The sequence below is a fragment of the Haemaphysalis longicornis genome, unplaced genomic scaffold (assembly GCF_048455015.1).
Source record: "Haemaphysalis longicornis isolate Haplotype H1 unplaced genomic scaffold, Haemaphysalis longicornis Haplotype H1 scaffold_10, whole genome shotgun sequence".
Classification (NCBI taxonomy): domain Eukaryota; kingdom Metazoa; phylum Arthropoda; class Arachnida; order Ixodida; family Ixodidae; genus Haemaphysalis; species Haemaphysalis longicornis.
This window is the reverse complement of record NW_027526204.1, coordinates 8,751,958-8,766,466: the sequence shown is the minus strand read 5'-3', so window position 1 is coordinate 8,766,466 and position 14,509 is coordinate 8,751,958. Positions and strand designations below refer to the sequence as shown.

At 47.7% G+C, this 14,509-nt stretch overlaps 1 protein-coding gene across 7 annotated transcripts in view; it reads left to right on the top strand.

Moving 5' to 3' along the window:
* Positions 1-14,509, top strand: part of LOC144158156 (uncharacterized) — a 70,260-nt gene that overhangs the window by 39,377 nt on the left and 16,374 nt on the right. For all 7 annotated transcript variants that reach the window (XM_077688814.1, XM_077688816.1, XM_077688815.1 and 4 more), the window contains exons 6-7: positions 3,833-3,988; positions 4,053-4,115. In XM_077688814.1, coding sequence (XP_077544940.1) covers positions 3,833-3,988; positions 4,053-4,115 — 219 coding nt within the window. The remainder of the gene's footprint in view (positions 1-3,832; positions 3,989-4,052; positions 4,116-14,509) is intronic.

Below are 14,509 nucleotides of genomic sequence, written 5' to 3'. Positions count from 1 at the left end.
GATGGGACATAGCTCGAAGGAGACCCGCCCTAACAAGTAGGTCAGAGTTCATTGATGCGGCTCAAGTCTGTTTGCAAATTGACTCCTAGTTAAATTCCATCGTTACGAAAAATTTAACGAAGAACCAGCTAGCGACCTTCGTGCATAACCCATGCTTATACAAACGTTGCAGGGAACCGCTCCACGCACATCTGCACTTCAACGCGGGATGTCACACCACAGAACAGGGAGGATTTTAGAGAAGCAAAGGTCTAGCTTTGCCTGTAGTGCCAGAAAAAGCGTAGTGGCGGCGTCGTGAACTACCCAGTACGCCCGCTTGATGGCGCTGTAAACACGGCTTTGTAAACATGGCGGATGCTTTTTGCACAGGCCGCTTGAGCTCCTTAATAACATGGCTGCCCTCGCACGGCGGCCGCCGGCTCGCTGCTCCACGGCCGGACTCGACTCTCCTCCTCCCGCGCGCGAAAGGGGCGTCGAGTCCGGCCGTGGCTGCTCCTGCTGGCTCCTGGCTGGCACGCTGGTCGCGTGTTTACTTGCGCCGCGCTAGTGAAGTGATGTTACGCCAGGTGACCAGATGGCCTCGACTGGCACAGACCACAGTGAGCAGCAAGTGAGAACAAATCGTTTATTGACATCCGCAAGTTTACAGAGGCCAGGACATCATTTCATTTCGATCGCTGCAATTGTACGTCGCTTTCGTGACAACATTTTTTTTTTTTTGCCATAACAACTCGTTCACTTGCGCTAAGATTTCGAACGAAGGGCACAAATGAAGTATTGACGGCGACAACGGTTTCCTTTGCACCGTCTTTCTAGCGGAGTGCATAACACTCACCTTCTGTTTGAAGAATCGAATATTCTGGCCTCGACAGCTGCCTTCCGATGCGTAATTTCCCACATTTGTCATTCCACAAGCACTCAATTCTCGTGTTTTGCCAGTCCTCTCAACAACTGATGGACGCAAAAGCACATAACAGCAATAACAGTCACGAAACCGGTGCTCCGCGCACATTGAAACGGTCGGCCGTTGCAGCGGTTTCAATTTGAATTGGCGGCTTTGTGGTTGCGAATTCAGAAACAAGGTGGTGCACCAGTCGGCTGTTCGTAAAAAGTTGCGTACATTTTTGCTCAACGGATGTTTGATGCGAAACTTGTTAATAGTATTTTTAAATAACACATTGTAAGCGAACTGTGTGGGCTCTTTGAGTCACGGAATGAATGTTTTGTATTCTATACCAAAAGTAACATTTTGCCTGCGCCGTCTGGTGGGCTTGATGGTCGAAAACAGCGCTTTAGGTTGGTCAAGGTTGGTCACGTGGGGCGTCGATTTTTACGCCGCCTATAGGGAAGACAGGGAACGTCCAAGCTTGCGAGCCCTGGTCACACTTGAACTCCCTGCTAAATAACCACTAGACGTTACTCAAACACATGCTTGCAGCGCCCCACCGTGACGGCCGATCCGGCCACCCCGCAAAAAGGCCGCCGCAAGGCTCTTCGGTCGGCTAGGGCGCACTGCCTTTTCTTCGGTCGCAATTGTATTCCGTGTTTCAGCTGTGCAACGCTCATTTTTGTGCACCATTTCAGTGCTGGTCGTGAGGCGCAAGTGGAACTCGTAGCTTGCAAGAGTAGCTTGCAAGCTTGATAAAGTGGCTTGTGCTAGTGCCTAACAGCTCTCGGACCAACGTTGTGCGTGCCTGTGGAAGCGTCAGAGGACCCGTGAGTTGCTGCGAAAACGTCTCTGGTTCGCTCAGGAGCTTCCGAAAAGGTCTGTTTGCATTCGCTCGTCGTGTTTGTCCGCTCTCCTGCCTCTCCATCTGGCCGCAACCTCCTTTGTTCACGTATCGAGTGGAATGTTCTGTGCACTGCCTTTGACTACACGCACATCTGTTCCGCCCCACACTTCGGTTGCCGCTGTTTTCGGTAGGCCGCCTGTAGAAGACGGAGTGACATAAAACGGCCGCGTTCCGCAGTCGCCGGTCGCGGCCCTGGTGCGCTCTCTCTACCGCGTAGTGCCCGTTTCAGGTGAATTTGCGCGACGCGAAGTGGTGAAATTCGGGGCCGCTACAGTTATTGTGACTATTTTCGCATTCAAAATACCATTGAGCGCTCGTGAAGGTGTCAGCACATAGAACCACCTTCGGCAAGCTACGTGCAACCAGATCCGTGTTTACATCGAATAATTAGGGAACTGCACGGAATACGTAGCACGCCGAAAATCTACCCGCCGCTGTGGCTCAGTGCCTCGTGCTGCTGAGCAAGAGGACGCGGGTTCGATTCCCGACCTCGGCGGCTGCCTTTCTGATCGAGGCCAAAGCAAAAACTCCAGTGTATACGAGATTTCGGCGCGTGTTAAAGATCCCCAGGTGCTCAAAATTAATTCGGAGCCTTCCGCTACGGCGCGCCTCATCACCTGCGTCGGCGCGTTAAACCCTGCAACCAATCAATCACGCCTAAAATCACTGATCACCCTTACGGTTTTCATGATGTTGGGATGCATCTGACTGTGACGTGAATCAGCCGGACTGGAACGTCTGCTTGCTTCTGTTCAACAGTTCAACCAACATCGCCATTGAAGTCTGACCAGATATAAACTGTGAGCGCGTGTTCTTCCTCCCAGAATGTGCATCTCTTCATTTAGGGAATGGCTTGTGATTGCAGGACAATGCAGTGTCATTGACCCTTGACTCCGGTCGAGAAATCGCAGTACCCGTCTTCATACGCGGAACACAGGAAGGCACTCCCCAAACTTGCACCTAGGCATATCTGACATAATAATACATTAGCTGCGTCTTGACTCGGACAACAGTCATCACAGAGAACGATGGGGGGGAGGGGGGGGGGGTACTGCTCAAGCATTGCAAAAAAGAATGGGAAATGTTTTAGTCAGCTTCCTGTTTGATGAGTGCATTGAAGCGGGTGCTTGGGTTGCGGTTTGAGATGTGCAAATTAATGACTGTCCAGTGCAATGGTGTGTGATGACTTCCTTACCGCAAGGGGGGCAACGTATTAACGGAAATGGCTAAAAACGAGCACTCCCTGCTCTAAGCGGGCAATCCTATGAAACGGAAACTAGAGCTCACATCGATTACATCTACTGTGGAATGGTGCGGTCAACGGTTCCGTTTGGAACTGTTGGGCTTAATATGTAGTGTGACGGGCCAAAGGGAACCTATGCAAATACACACATCACTTCCAATGCATACCTGTATCCACAGCCTCATGACAGGTCAGCCAGTGGAGATGTTAGGCCGCCACATACCCGCATTCGCACCCAATGGGAGGAGCATTATGGTGGGTATGTTGACATCTTGGGCAGTGTTGTGTATTCGATCATGGTAGTCATGCCAACACAGGTCATGAAACTACAAATAAGGCGGCACAACGGGCTTGAAATCTCTGCAAGAACTTATTGTTTGTGGGCTAGCGATGCATATTGGACACAATTGAAAAAGACTACAGGCTCGTCACTGGAAACAAGCAGTTCTGTTTAATGACACTCGTAATTAGTTCTATTTGTAAGCTCACATGCTGATAATTTGCAGTTATTTGTATCACCATCAGCCAGTCATCCGTTTTGTCTGTGACGTCTCTGGTAAGATGTGGAAGACTGCTTGAGTGTTGGAACATGCCTGTATCCCGTTCATATTGCTTACTGCATTACCTTGAACTACTTTGCACTGGAACAGAGCTGATATTTCTAGCCATATGTCTATTTGAAGAAAGCATGTGTGATGGGCGGAATGGTTTGCTTGCAGTTTTCAGCTGGGAAGTAAATCTTGGTGTTTAGTGTGAGTGTCCTAATTTTTACTGGTGACTGGTTTTTCTTTTTTAGAGTGTGCTACAATGGAGAGAGTCGGCATGCCACAGGCAATGTCATCAATGCCTGAAGGGGTTTGCGGCATGGCGATGTCCACAGATGTAGTCCATAGCCGGAATGTGTCTGACCTCAGCCAAGATACACAGACGGCCATTACCAGCAGTGCCATAGGTACTACTCGTATTCCTACCAACTGGTATTCTGTATGCATTGTTGAGTGTGAATTTTATTGCAGGTACACAGTGTTCTCTTATGTTATTCATCAATGCAAGCTCCCAGACAGAAGAGGAATTATCAGGTTAGAATTTTGAGATGTTTTTTTATAGGCTGTGGCTAGCGTTCCGTCCAGACAGAATGGTACACAAGTGCTAAAGTTCCGTCCAGACGGAACGGAGCGCTGCGGGTTATCCTTTCGTCCAGACGGAAAGCAAACCCACTGATTAGACGCCATGTTCAGTCTTCAGATTTGGTGTAGAGGTTGCGCCTCGGAAAATTGCGCTATTGTACCGGGTTCGATTCCCCCCGGACATACTTTATTTATTTTTTTTTTTTGCTTGGTTGCGCCAGTGTTTTGTAACAGATAACTTCGCGCCCACTTTATAATTTACGCGGTGAGAGCAGTAGGCCTTGATTTTGCACTCAATTGACTGCTCCGCTACCGCTCACGTATCCATCGCCAAAGTTCCGATCATCTGTAGTTTGTAATGGTGATCACTAATTAATGGTTATCTGGCTAGTCAATGAGGGGAAGTGGTTCATTCGGCTGGGTTAATATCAAGAAAGACTGCTCTCGCTGCTTGTTGTGAAGCGGGCGTGGTCGAGGTAGTGGCTTGGAGTTCCGTTTGACGGAGTTAGAATTAGTTTGTTGAAGTTAGTACTCGGTGGAAGTAACCATAGTTAAGTTTAATTGTAGTTAACTTTAACTGCGGTTATCGCAAACTGCGGTTTTGGCTGTTACACACGAAATTTGAAGTGTAGTGACCATGGTGACAGCGGTCACTTGGTTGTGAGCGTAACACAAATAAATTAACACACTTTTAGCTTCACGATAAAAAACAAAAGAGAAGCAGTGTAGACAAAAGGAAATATTGTTAAAACAGTCGCTTCAGACCCAAACGCAGCGCACTTGTGCGCGGCGAGATTTAGGTGAGGGGCTTCACAACAGCTCGCAACCGGCTTGGTTTTCTCATGTCTGCTCGGTGTTGGGAACTTTAGGCTTAGAGTCGCGGTGGATATTTGACCGCCGCTATCTCTACAACTGTGAATTGCAATCCATAGCGCAATTTTTCACCACACTAACATTCACTTTCTCGCATGTGGAAGTTCTTTTCCGTGATCAGATTGATTTCGAAGAGCGGTGATAAGCTGTTGCTGCCGTGGTCTGGGCCGGTTCGAGCCGCTTCCAGTGCTGTGCGGGTGGGCGTGCCGGCATGTTTGCAAGCACGGCCGACGTGTGCGCCGATCGTTTTTGAGTGCTGAAAATGCACCATGGTGAAAACGCACCACGCTTTGGCGAACGACGCACGGAATTTACAAATTTAGCTCGGCTTTTGTCGTAGTTGATCGGGTGGATTGGGAAACGAGCCGCTGCTGACGGGCAGTTGCTCGATCGCACTGACTGCGAGAGCGACGCAAAGAACGCAAGCGCCCCTTGGGGGCAGCTTTGGGGTGCCCGCTATTAGAGAAGCTTCGTCTCCTCCGAACGCCAGGTGATTTTTTTTTTTTTTTGCCTCTGCTGATGCGACGCCACTTGCGTCCAAACTGACTTGTGTGATTTTGAGCACTGCGGCTGCGGGAACTGCGGTTAGCGTGACCGAACTGAGGTGGCCAAGCTCAGTGTGCATTAACTACGGTTAGCGGGGTAACCGCAGTTTCGTCTGTCGTGTAACGCAGCAAACTGCGGTTTTGTCTAACCGCGGTTCGCTTAACCGTGGCAAACTGTGCCCGTGTAAACCACTTTCGCTCATTGACTAGCCAGAATAACCATTAATTAGTGATCACCATTACGAACTACAGATGATCGGAACTCTGGTGATGGATACGCGTCCTTAGCTCTAGTGAGCGGTAGCGGAGCGGCCGGGTGAGTGCAAAATCAAGGCTGACTGCTCTCACCGCGTCAATTGTATAGTGGGCACGAAGTTAGCTGTTGCAAAATGCTGGCACAATCACGAAAAAAAAAAAGTATGTCCGGGGGGAATCGAACTGAAGAGTGAGCATGGCGTCTAATCAGCCGGTTTCACTTTCATGTGGACGAAACTATACAAATTTCACGCCGGCTTCATCTGGACGGAACTCTAAGCTCTCAGTTGTATTCCGTCTGGACGGAACTTTAGCACTTGTATATCATTACGTCTGGACGGAACGCTAGCCACAGCCTTTTTTATATAAGCATTCTGGAACGGGGTCATCAACGCATGAAAAAAAAAATTCCCGCGCCTTCCCGCGAGGGGAACACGAGTAAATCCAGAGCATTGGGGCCTCAGTACTGATTGAAGGCAGTGTTGCTTCCATCGCTTCTTCCGTGATGCTGGAGTAGCAGACACGAGTAAACGTGGGCACGAGCGTCAACCAAGGAAGGAAGGAGCAACGCAGTGACTGAAACACGAGCGACCGCTAGCTGCTATATTTGCAGCGCGCGCAGTAGAGGGAGAGCAGTACGGGGGGAAAGCGCGCATGCGCAAGCAGCGCGCACCCTTCCACGCCCCACCGCACTGCTATCACGCACCTGTTACGCCGAGACCGCGACGGAGCGAACGGGCTGACTACGACGCATGCACGCGCCAGCTGCTGTTGAGAGAGAGGAGGGAAGGAGAGGCGCACCTGCTGCGGACGCGAAACTGTTGACACCGTCCGACGCAGGAACAGGCGAGGCTGAGAAATGCTCTGCATTTAATATTTTCTCACATACACTGTGAATTGTGAGCAATTTTGTTCTTGTGGGGGAGTGATGTTATTCAGAAGCTATGAATATTCTTTTCCCGTGTTGAATTTAATAAGACAGCGAACTAAGTAATACGCATTAACACATTAACTTCGTCACTTCAGTGGGCGTGGGAGCGGCATTGTGATGCGGCTTCTAAGCGACGTGCGTCTGTTTACGCAGGTTAGTAATACTGCCTCCTTGCACACCAGAAAATCCAACAATGTTTCCTGCTGCTGCTCCCACGCCCTGAAGTGATATTTTCTTTGTTGTGTCAGTGTTTTGACGTTAGTAGAGGGCTCTTGTTGCTGTCAGGTGACATCGAGCTCAACCCCGGTCCAGCCACGCGTTCACAAAGATGTACCGGCGATACTGAACAAACACAGCTCGATCAGATATTTACCATGTTGCAACGTGTTAATGACCGCACAGAAAAAATAGAAAAAGGTTAGGGAAGTCTGATAGAAAGTGTAAATGCGGTACAGAAAAATCAGGAAGCAATCCAGGCCAGTTTGAAAGATATTGATAACAACTCTCGGAGGTCGAATCCAAAGCATCTGGCATGACGATTTGCAGCAGGAACTGTCGCACTTAAGGCAGCTAACACATAATCTCTGTAAAGAAAATGCTAGATTAATTGACGACCAATCCGAACTTGAAGATAGACTGCCACGAGTAAATCTTTTATTTTATGGCTTACAAGATGAGCCATTGGAAAAGTGGGAGGATACGAAAAATAAAGTTCTTAATCTAATTTCTGAGACATTGAAGCTACCAGTTTCTAAAGACATGATACAACGGGCCCATAGAATTGGCGTATTTTTCGATGGTGAAGAAAGGCCAGTGGTTGTAAAATTTTCCTCTTTCAAGTTGAAACAGATGGTATTGCTTTTAGTGCAAAATTTAAGAATGAAAGTGTGAGCATTAGTGAAGAATATTTGTTTGCAACGCATCAGGCAAGAAAAAAACTCGTTGAATTCGGCAAAATGAGCAAGTGCGCATTCAAACTACGGTACAAAACACTTCACATGAATGACAAATGCTATGGGTACAGCCATACCGATAAGAAAGTGTATGAACATCTTTCCCGCAACATGCAATCTACGTCAGCCTTTAAACCTGATAATGAAACTGGTTCATCGGCAGCCCTGGAGGAACGATAGCGATCAGTGAGGGGCAGTGGCCAAGCGCATGCGCAAAGCAAACAGATCTCTTTTCTTTTTACGAACATAAGAAGTGTTGTGCCGAAACGCGAAGATCTCAACTCCGTCGTTGATTCATGTGATGCCGATATCGTAATTTTAACGGAAACTTGGCTGTCTTCGAAAGTAAGTAACAGTGAAATTTTCAACTGCAGCAGAAGTTTCAATGTTCATCGTCGTGACAGAGGACAAAGGTGTGGCGGAGGCCTTTTGATCACAGTTGCGGATAAGTTCAGTTCTTTTGCTGTGCATACTGCTAGTGATTTGGAAATTCTTTGGGTGGAAATAGACATGCACTCACTTTAGGAAATTTATTTTGGGTGTTTGTTATCGCCCACTGTCATCCACACCCGCATTTGTTGAACTGCATGACACTCTTAATAACATTGTCATACGCTTTCCTACTGTTCCTAATACTTTAGTCGGCGACTTTAATTATCCCCATATTGTTTGGTCCTACGTACCTCCCCAACTTAGCATTTTTTCGAGTGAGTGCGAGAGCTTTCTTCGTTTGTTTGCCGATTTCAATCTATGTCAGCTTGTCACTCAAGCAACCTGCATTACACCGACGACATCAAGTACTCTAGACCTTGTACTAACTACTTTGCCGGAAAATGTGTCTCCTATATCTCATTTAGCCGGATTAAGTGATCATTCACTGTTACATTTCACTCTTGATTTCCCCATACATTCCCGTTCAACCCATCCGAAAAAAAATTAGAGATTACAAAAAAAGGCTGATTTCAGTTCAATTAATAGAGAACTTGGTGTTTTTTAGACAGTTACTTGATTGATTTTTCACAGCGTTCTGTTAACGATAACTGGGTTTTGTTTAGAAAGAAGGTTGCCTCTAGAAAAGTTTGTTCCGGTTAGGACGGTTATCTCTAGTAACCAGGAACCAGTAACTAGGAAACTAACATGCTGTAAAGATTTGCAGGACGCCTGTCCACTTCAGCAATTGTCAAGCACAAGCTGTTTGTAGACGGGTTATAATATGTGTTACCCTCAATACCCACTGGTTCCCGGCGCTAGGCCCGATCGGGTCGGGTGGTCGGTTGAAGCAAGAAAAGGCATAATTATCTGGTGCCGGGGCCTCATTGATCACCAAGGACCAGCCCCCAGGACGAGGCGCAGCAATTGCAGTCTGCTCACGTTGACCCCTGCCACTACCCAAAACTGGGGCAGATGGGGCATTCAAAATGCCTAAATCCGGTTCTTCAACAAAGAGTGGGCACCACCACCTCAGCAAGCACCTTCCAGCAGTGCTTCTCCAGTGCGCAATCAGCGCGTGCCATGTGGCAAGAGAGAGACTTACAATCTTACACTGACTTACACTTACCGTAAAATCCTGAGCAAGCGCTCCCCCTGTGGTAACAGATAATTTGAGGAATTTTTGAGGGGGCCCTTGCTCGGTCGTCGACCGAAATTCAAAATGGCGGTGTATTATCCCGAGCTAGCGCCCCCCCCCCCCTCCCCTCCCCCAATACCTATCCCGCGAAAGTTTTTACGGTAGCGGACCGGAACTCAATGGACGCAGAACACTCGCTGAGAAAAGAAATAACTTTATTTACATGCATGCTGTTTTTATTCACCCCTCCCAAATTCAGCAAATGACTGCTGATCAACACTAAGAGACTGGTCGTACAGTTTGTTTGCAGTCTTTTGACCAGTCAAGGGAGTTCAAAGTGCCGTATTCTCAGTCATCGTCACTCGCGAATCCATCAAATGACTCATCCGAGTCCGTCACAAAAATCATCTCCATGCACTCGGCCTGGAGGGGTCCGCGATCTTCTGGGTCTACAGCACCAACACTTGAAAGCCGGTCATGTAGGTCGCCATCACCCGACCCGTCAAGGGCGTTAGAAATACCGCATCCCTTAAAAGACGGGGCAACAGTTTCTTCGAAAACAGCTGCCCATGCCTCCGAAACAAAACACAGTACTTCTTGCCGCGATGGCTTGCGGAGATTGCCCTTCGCCGTTTTTTCGCCCTTCCTGACGAAGGCTTCCCACGAAGCGCAAAGCCGAGCCTTGAATGGCCGGTTCCAATAGACGTCGGCGGGCTGCAGCAGGCCTGTGCATCCGGCAGGCACATACACGACGCCTGTGTCGCATGCCTGTAGCGTGTCCTTTGCTGCCGGAGTTTTGTGGATGGGTGCCTGATCAATTACGAGAAGTCGCCGCACGTCATCACTATTCGGGCCCCAGACCCTTGACAGCCACTTTTGGAATTTCTCCGAGGTCATCCAGCCATTTCTTGATGCCGTTAGGCAAACATTTCCTGCAGATAAAAGAACAATGCGAAATGCTAGTTGCAAGCAAGTGTATTGATTTGAAAGCCATAATAAACAAACACGTAATTTGTTTGACACTTACCTGGAATGCGAAGTTTCATGAATGCCTTCGCTGGTATCTTGCCGCTCGGTTCCTTTAAAATCACAAACGCTGGTAGCTTGTCTCCATTCGCACATGCTGCCAAAGCAACTGTAAAGCCGCGTCTCGCACAACCAGTGTTCGCTATGCGCACTGTTGCTTCACCGGCAACGTTGTTCGTTCTGCAGGCAGGATTGTCGATACGGACATGGTTTGATCCATGTTGGCAATGTTGGCCAGTGTGAAGTCGTGGCGAAGTCGCAGAGCGTTGACAGCTGATCGAAAAGCACTTGCAGCTTCGGCGAGATCATCAGGGGTCTTTTGACTGTCATTTGTTGCTTGGCGCATTGTGACACCAAACCGTGCTTTCCACCTCTTGATGTATTGCGACGATGCTGCGAAGTTCCCAAGCTTCAGGTTGTCCGCGATTTTTCTGGCCTCTTCAGCCAACAGCCTGTTGCTGACTGCACGACCGGTGCTCCTCTCACTCTCGAAAAATTCAAAAAGAGCGTCGTCTAGTTCTTCATTGAATACAGGCGCACCGTTGCTTAGCTTGCGTTGTGCCTTTCCTTTTCCATAGCTGCGCTGTAGCAGGGTTTCAAAGTTGTTGTCCCATTCGCGCACTCTCTTCCGGTCGATCCCGAAATGCCGCGCAGTCGCGTGCACGTTTCTGCCGGTTTGTCGATGCCATTCCACAACCTCAACCTTTTTTTTCACTGTGTACGAATGCATCCTTCTCGCTTACGTCCCGCACACGTGGGACAGTCCTCACGTTTTTCGATAATAACAAATGGCGACTGACAGCAGCCATGCTGGCTCCGGCTGGCTCACGTTTCGGCCAGCTTCGGCTTCGGCCGTGTGCTGGCTACACACTGCACGTGTCATACGTAAGCCCAAACAGTTTATTTTTCCAAAAAATTGCATCATTCTATAATTTAACATGCAAATATTCAGCAAAAAAAGAAAAGAAAATACTCAACAACTAGGTAAGAGGTTTTGTGAAAATGGGTGAAGCGCCGGACAAGGTTGAAAAAAGGCAGGGGGCGCTTGCTCGGGATTTGGCGCAAATTTCAAATCACTCGAGAATGGAGGGGGGGGGCGCTTGCTCGGGATTTTACGGTATACACTGCATGCTCCTCCATCCCTCCTCAGGTTTCACATTCGTGGAGACAACCCGTTGTTTTTACCATAGCATTCGCTCTTGGCCTCAGGTGCTCTTGTGCAATAAAAAAAAGATCGTAACAAATGTTATGATCTTAAGACAAATATAACTCGAGAAAAAGATTGTAACGGTGGTTTTTACGCTGACTGTATTGTGCTGCTCATCTGCTACCAAAGGCACTCAAGATCTCTGGATTCTCTTGTAGTCGGAACTGCCTATTCTGGTTACCTGCTCGGTCTGGAGTGTTTTCACGGATGTGCCAGCTGTCACTAGCAAAGAGAAACTGAGCTTAAGTGTGTCAGCTGGTAACACTCCACCGCTTTTTATGACTTGATCTTGTATGAGAATAACCAGTTTGTTTTTCTTGGTTAAGTTGTCTACCAGGATCGGAGGGAGTTTGGTGTAAGTCAAGTGCAGCCTGGTACGCCTGCCTAGCTAGTCTTGGTGTGTTAAACTTTGTAAAGAAAACCCTATCACTTTCCAGTATAAAAATTCGTGGAGGCCTGCTGGACTTCTATATCAGTTTCTGTGCGTGCCTCTGTCACGGAAGCCTTTGGGTTTCCATGACAGAGGCACACACAGCAACTGTACTTGAAGAAAGCATCAATCCAACGTTCACTTTGTCTCATTTTTCTGTGTGGAAAATTGCATAAGGTACAGTGAAACTGTTTTTGGTTGCACATTCATGAAACCATCAATTACCGTTGAAAAACAATAAATTATTGCAGGAATAATGCAAGTTGGTTGTGCTTTTTTTCCTTACAAGCCTGTGTCACTTGATAGAGTACGAACTGGGCCTTTATATTGCGAAAGCTAAATAAGGGTACTAAAAAGAGTTGCCCCATCAATAGATCCAGCTACCATAGACATGACATAGATGTGTTCTAGCATAGAAAAGAGAAAGACGGCTTGCTTGGTTGTGCTGTGCATGGTGATTGTGTGGCCACCGGGCAGTCTTGCAATAGCGCTCCAATTTTTTAAAGTGACATCTTACCCATAGTCAGCTTCAGCATAACAACACAGAAAGGGCTGTATTGGCTGCTGCTTTTCTCAATAAGCACTGTTATCATTGACAACAGTTTATCCGAGTAATAGGTTGCACACGTGGTTTGCAAAAAATGAATAAAGCTAGAATGGATGAAGCATTTTCTGCACCCAGACATGCTCTGGGCACATGCTAATCCTGCATACACACTTGTATCTGCCCGTGTGACAGAGTGAGTGGCAGCAGCATGCCTGTATACATTCGCCCATGTCTGAACTGCTGCCTGTCACCACTCACCAGAATAGCGCTCATGGTAAAAAGAAAGCTAGGCATTTGAGAAAGGTGATGAAAGTATGGAGGATGGAAAGATTTGTGATAAGGATTGTCATTTGTGTTGCTAGTGGAAGCGGTGATCAAATATCGACCATCGTGGGAAGTTCCAAGTCCTCAGTGGGGACTGGCTGGGGAGGATTTGGCTTATCTGAATGCTTTGAAAGCACAGTGTTTGAGAACTGGGGCTGTAACAGCAAATGCACCTGAAGAATGCATCAGATCAGAGGACTGTAAAGGGACTGCATTTGGTGCCCATACAAGTTTAGCTTCTTGCATGGACAGCAAACTGCTGCCCATGCCCAGCTGCAAGGCTGGCCTTAAAAAAGCAGAGTTGTGTGAAATACAACGGAGTTGTTCCGGAAGATGTAAATTTGGATGACTTTCTTTGCACCGACTCTTGGGTTGTAGCTGTGTAGGAACCAGGAACCAAATCCATCATACAGGATGAGCTGGGAAGCTCGCAAGGTGACAGAGGCAGTAATACTGACGCCGAGATTGAAGCTTCCAGCAAACTCCAAGTGCTCACCACATGACATTTACGGGGCCGTGAGATATGGTGAAATTCTTATGGCCCTATCAATGCATTGAAACCATTTCTTACAACAAAATAGGCACAGAGTAGGGTCAGAAAATATTTTGACAAAACAAAGGACCTCTTAAATGAGTCTTTCATAATGTTTCCATATGGTTGAATCAGAATTTGATGCAACAAAATTTTGTTATAGCAAAGGAAATAGCGGTTTTATTACTTTGTTATACAGTAAAACCTTGTTACAAGAGACACTCAAGGGAACCAAAAAATGCATCTTTTCTAACCAAGGTCTCTTGTATGCAATGTTGCTAGCATGGCAAACATAGGAAAACCAACCAAACCGCCTCCATTCAAATGTCTCTTATAACCAAGTGTCTCTTGTAACAGTGTCTCTTGTAACGAGGTTTTACTGTATTGAGATTTAGATTCTGGTGTCCTCCAGTTCACTTTCATCACTTCTTCGTCGTACTGGCCATTTCTCTCCTTACGTTGCAGGCAGAACTTTGCTACAAATCACTCTTTTAGATGTAAAGCATCTCTTGCTCTCGACTCTGTCGTCCGTCATCTGTCTGTCGTCCGTCTGCACCTCTTCCCCTCTCCCCACCTGCTGTGCGATAGCGCGGGCGCTTCTCCTCCCCTCCCTCTCTCCACGCCAGCTGTGCGATAGCGTGCGCGCTGCTCCTCCTCTCCCCCTCTCCAGGCCAGCTGTGCGATAGCGCGCATGCTACTCATCACTGCAGCTGCGCGATAAGCGCGCATGCGCGTCTCCTCTCTCATCGCTTCCCCACTCCATCTGCTGTATATAATAAACCTGGTTCGCGCGCCGCTCCCTCAGCTGCTGCTTCGGTTGAGTCACGCTGCGCCCTCCGGAGCTCCGTCATTTTCCATTATTTGGAGGCCCAATCTCGTGAACGTTTCGGAACCTCCGAGATGCTTTGCATCAACTCAGGGTTCCCTCGCGGGAAGGTGGTGTCATTTTTTATATCCCTGCAATATAGCTATAAGTCCATATTTAGGGCCCTGTAACTACAAAACTATGGAAATAGTGCAGCATGTTTTTCAAGCCTGTGATGGAGAACAACTTTGGCTTCAATTTGTGGAAGTTCAAAAAAAAAACAATGATGATCTTTATATTGGTTTTCAATTTATCCCAAAGCAGGTGACTGACCAGCAATGCAGCGTTTTT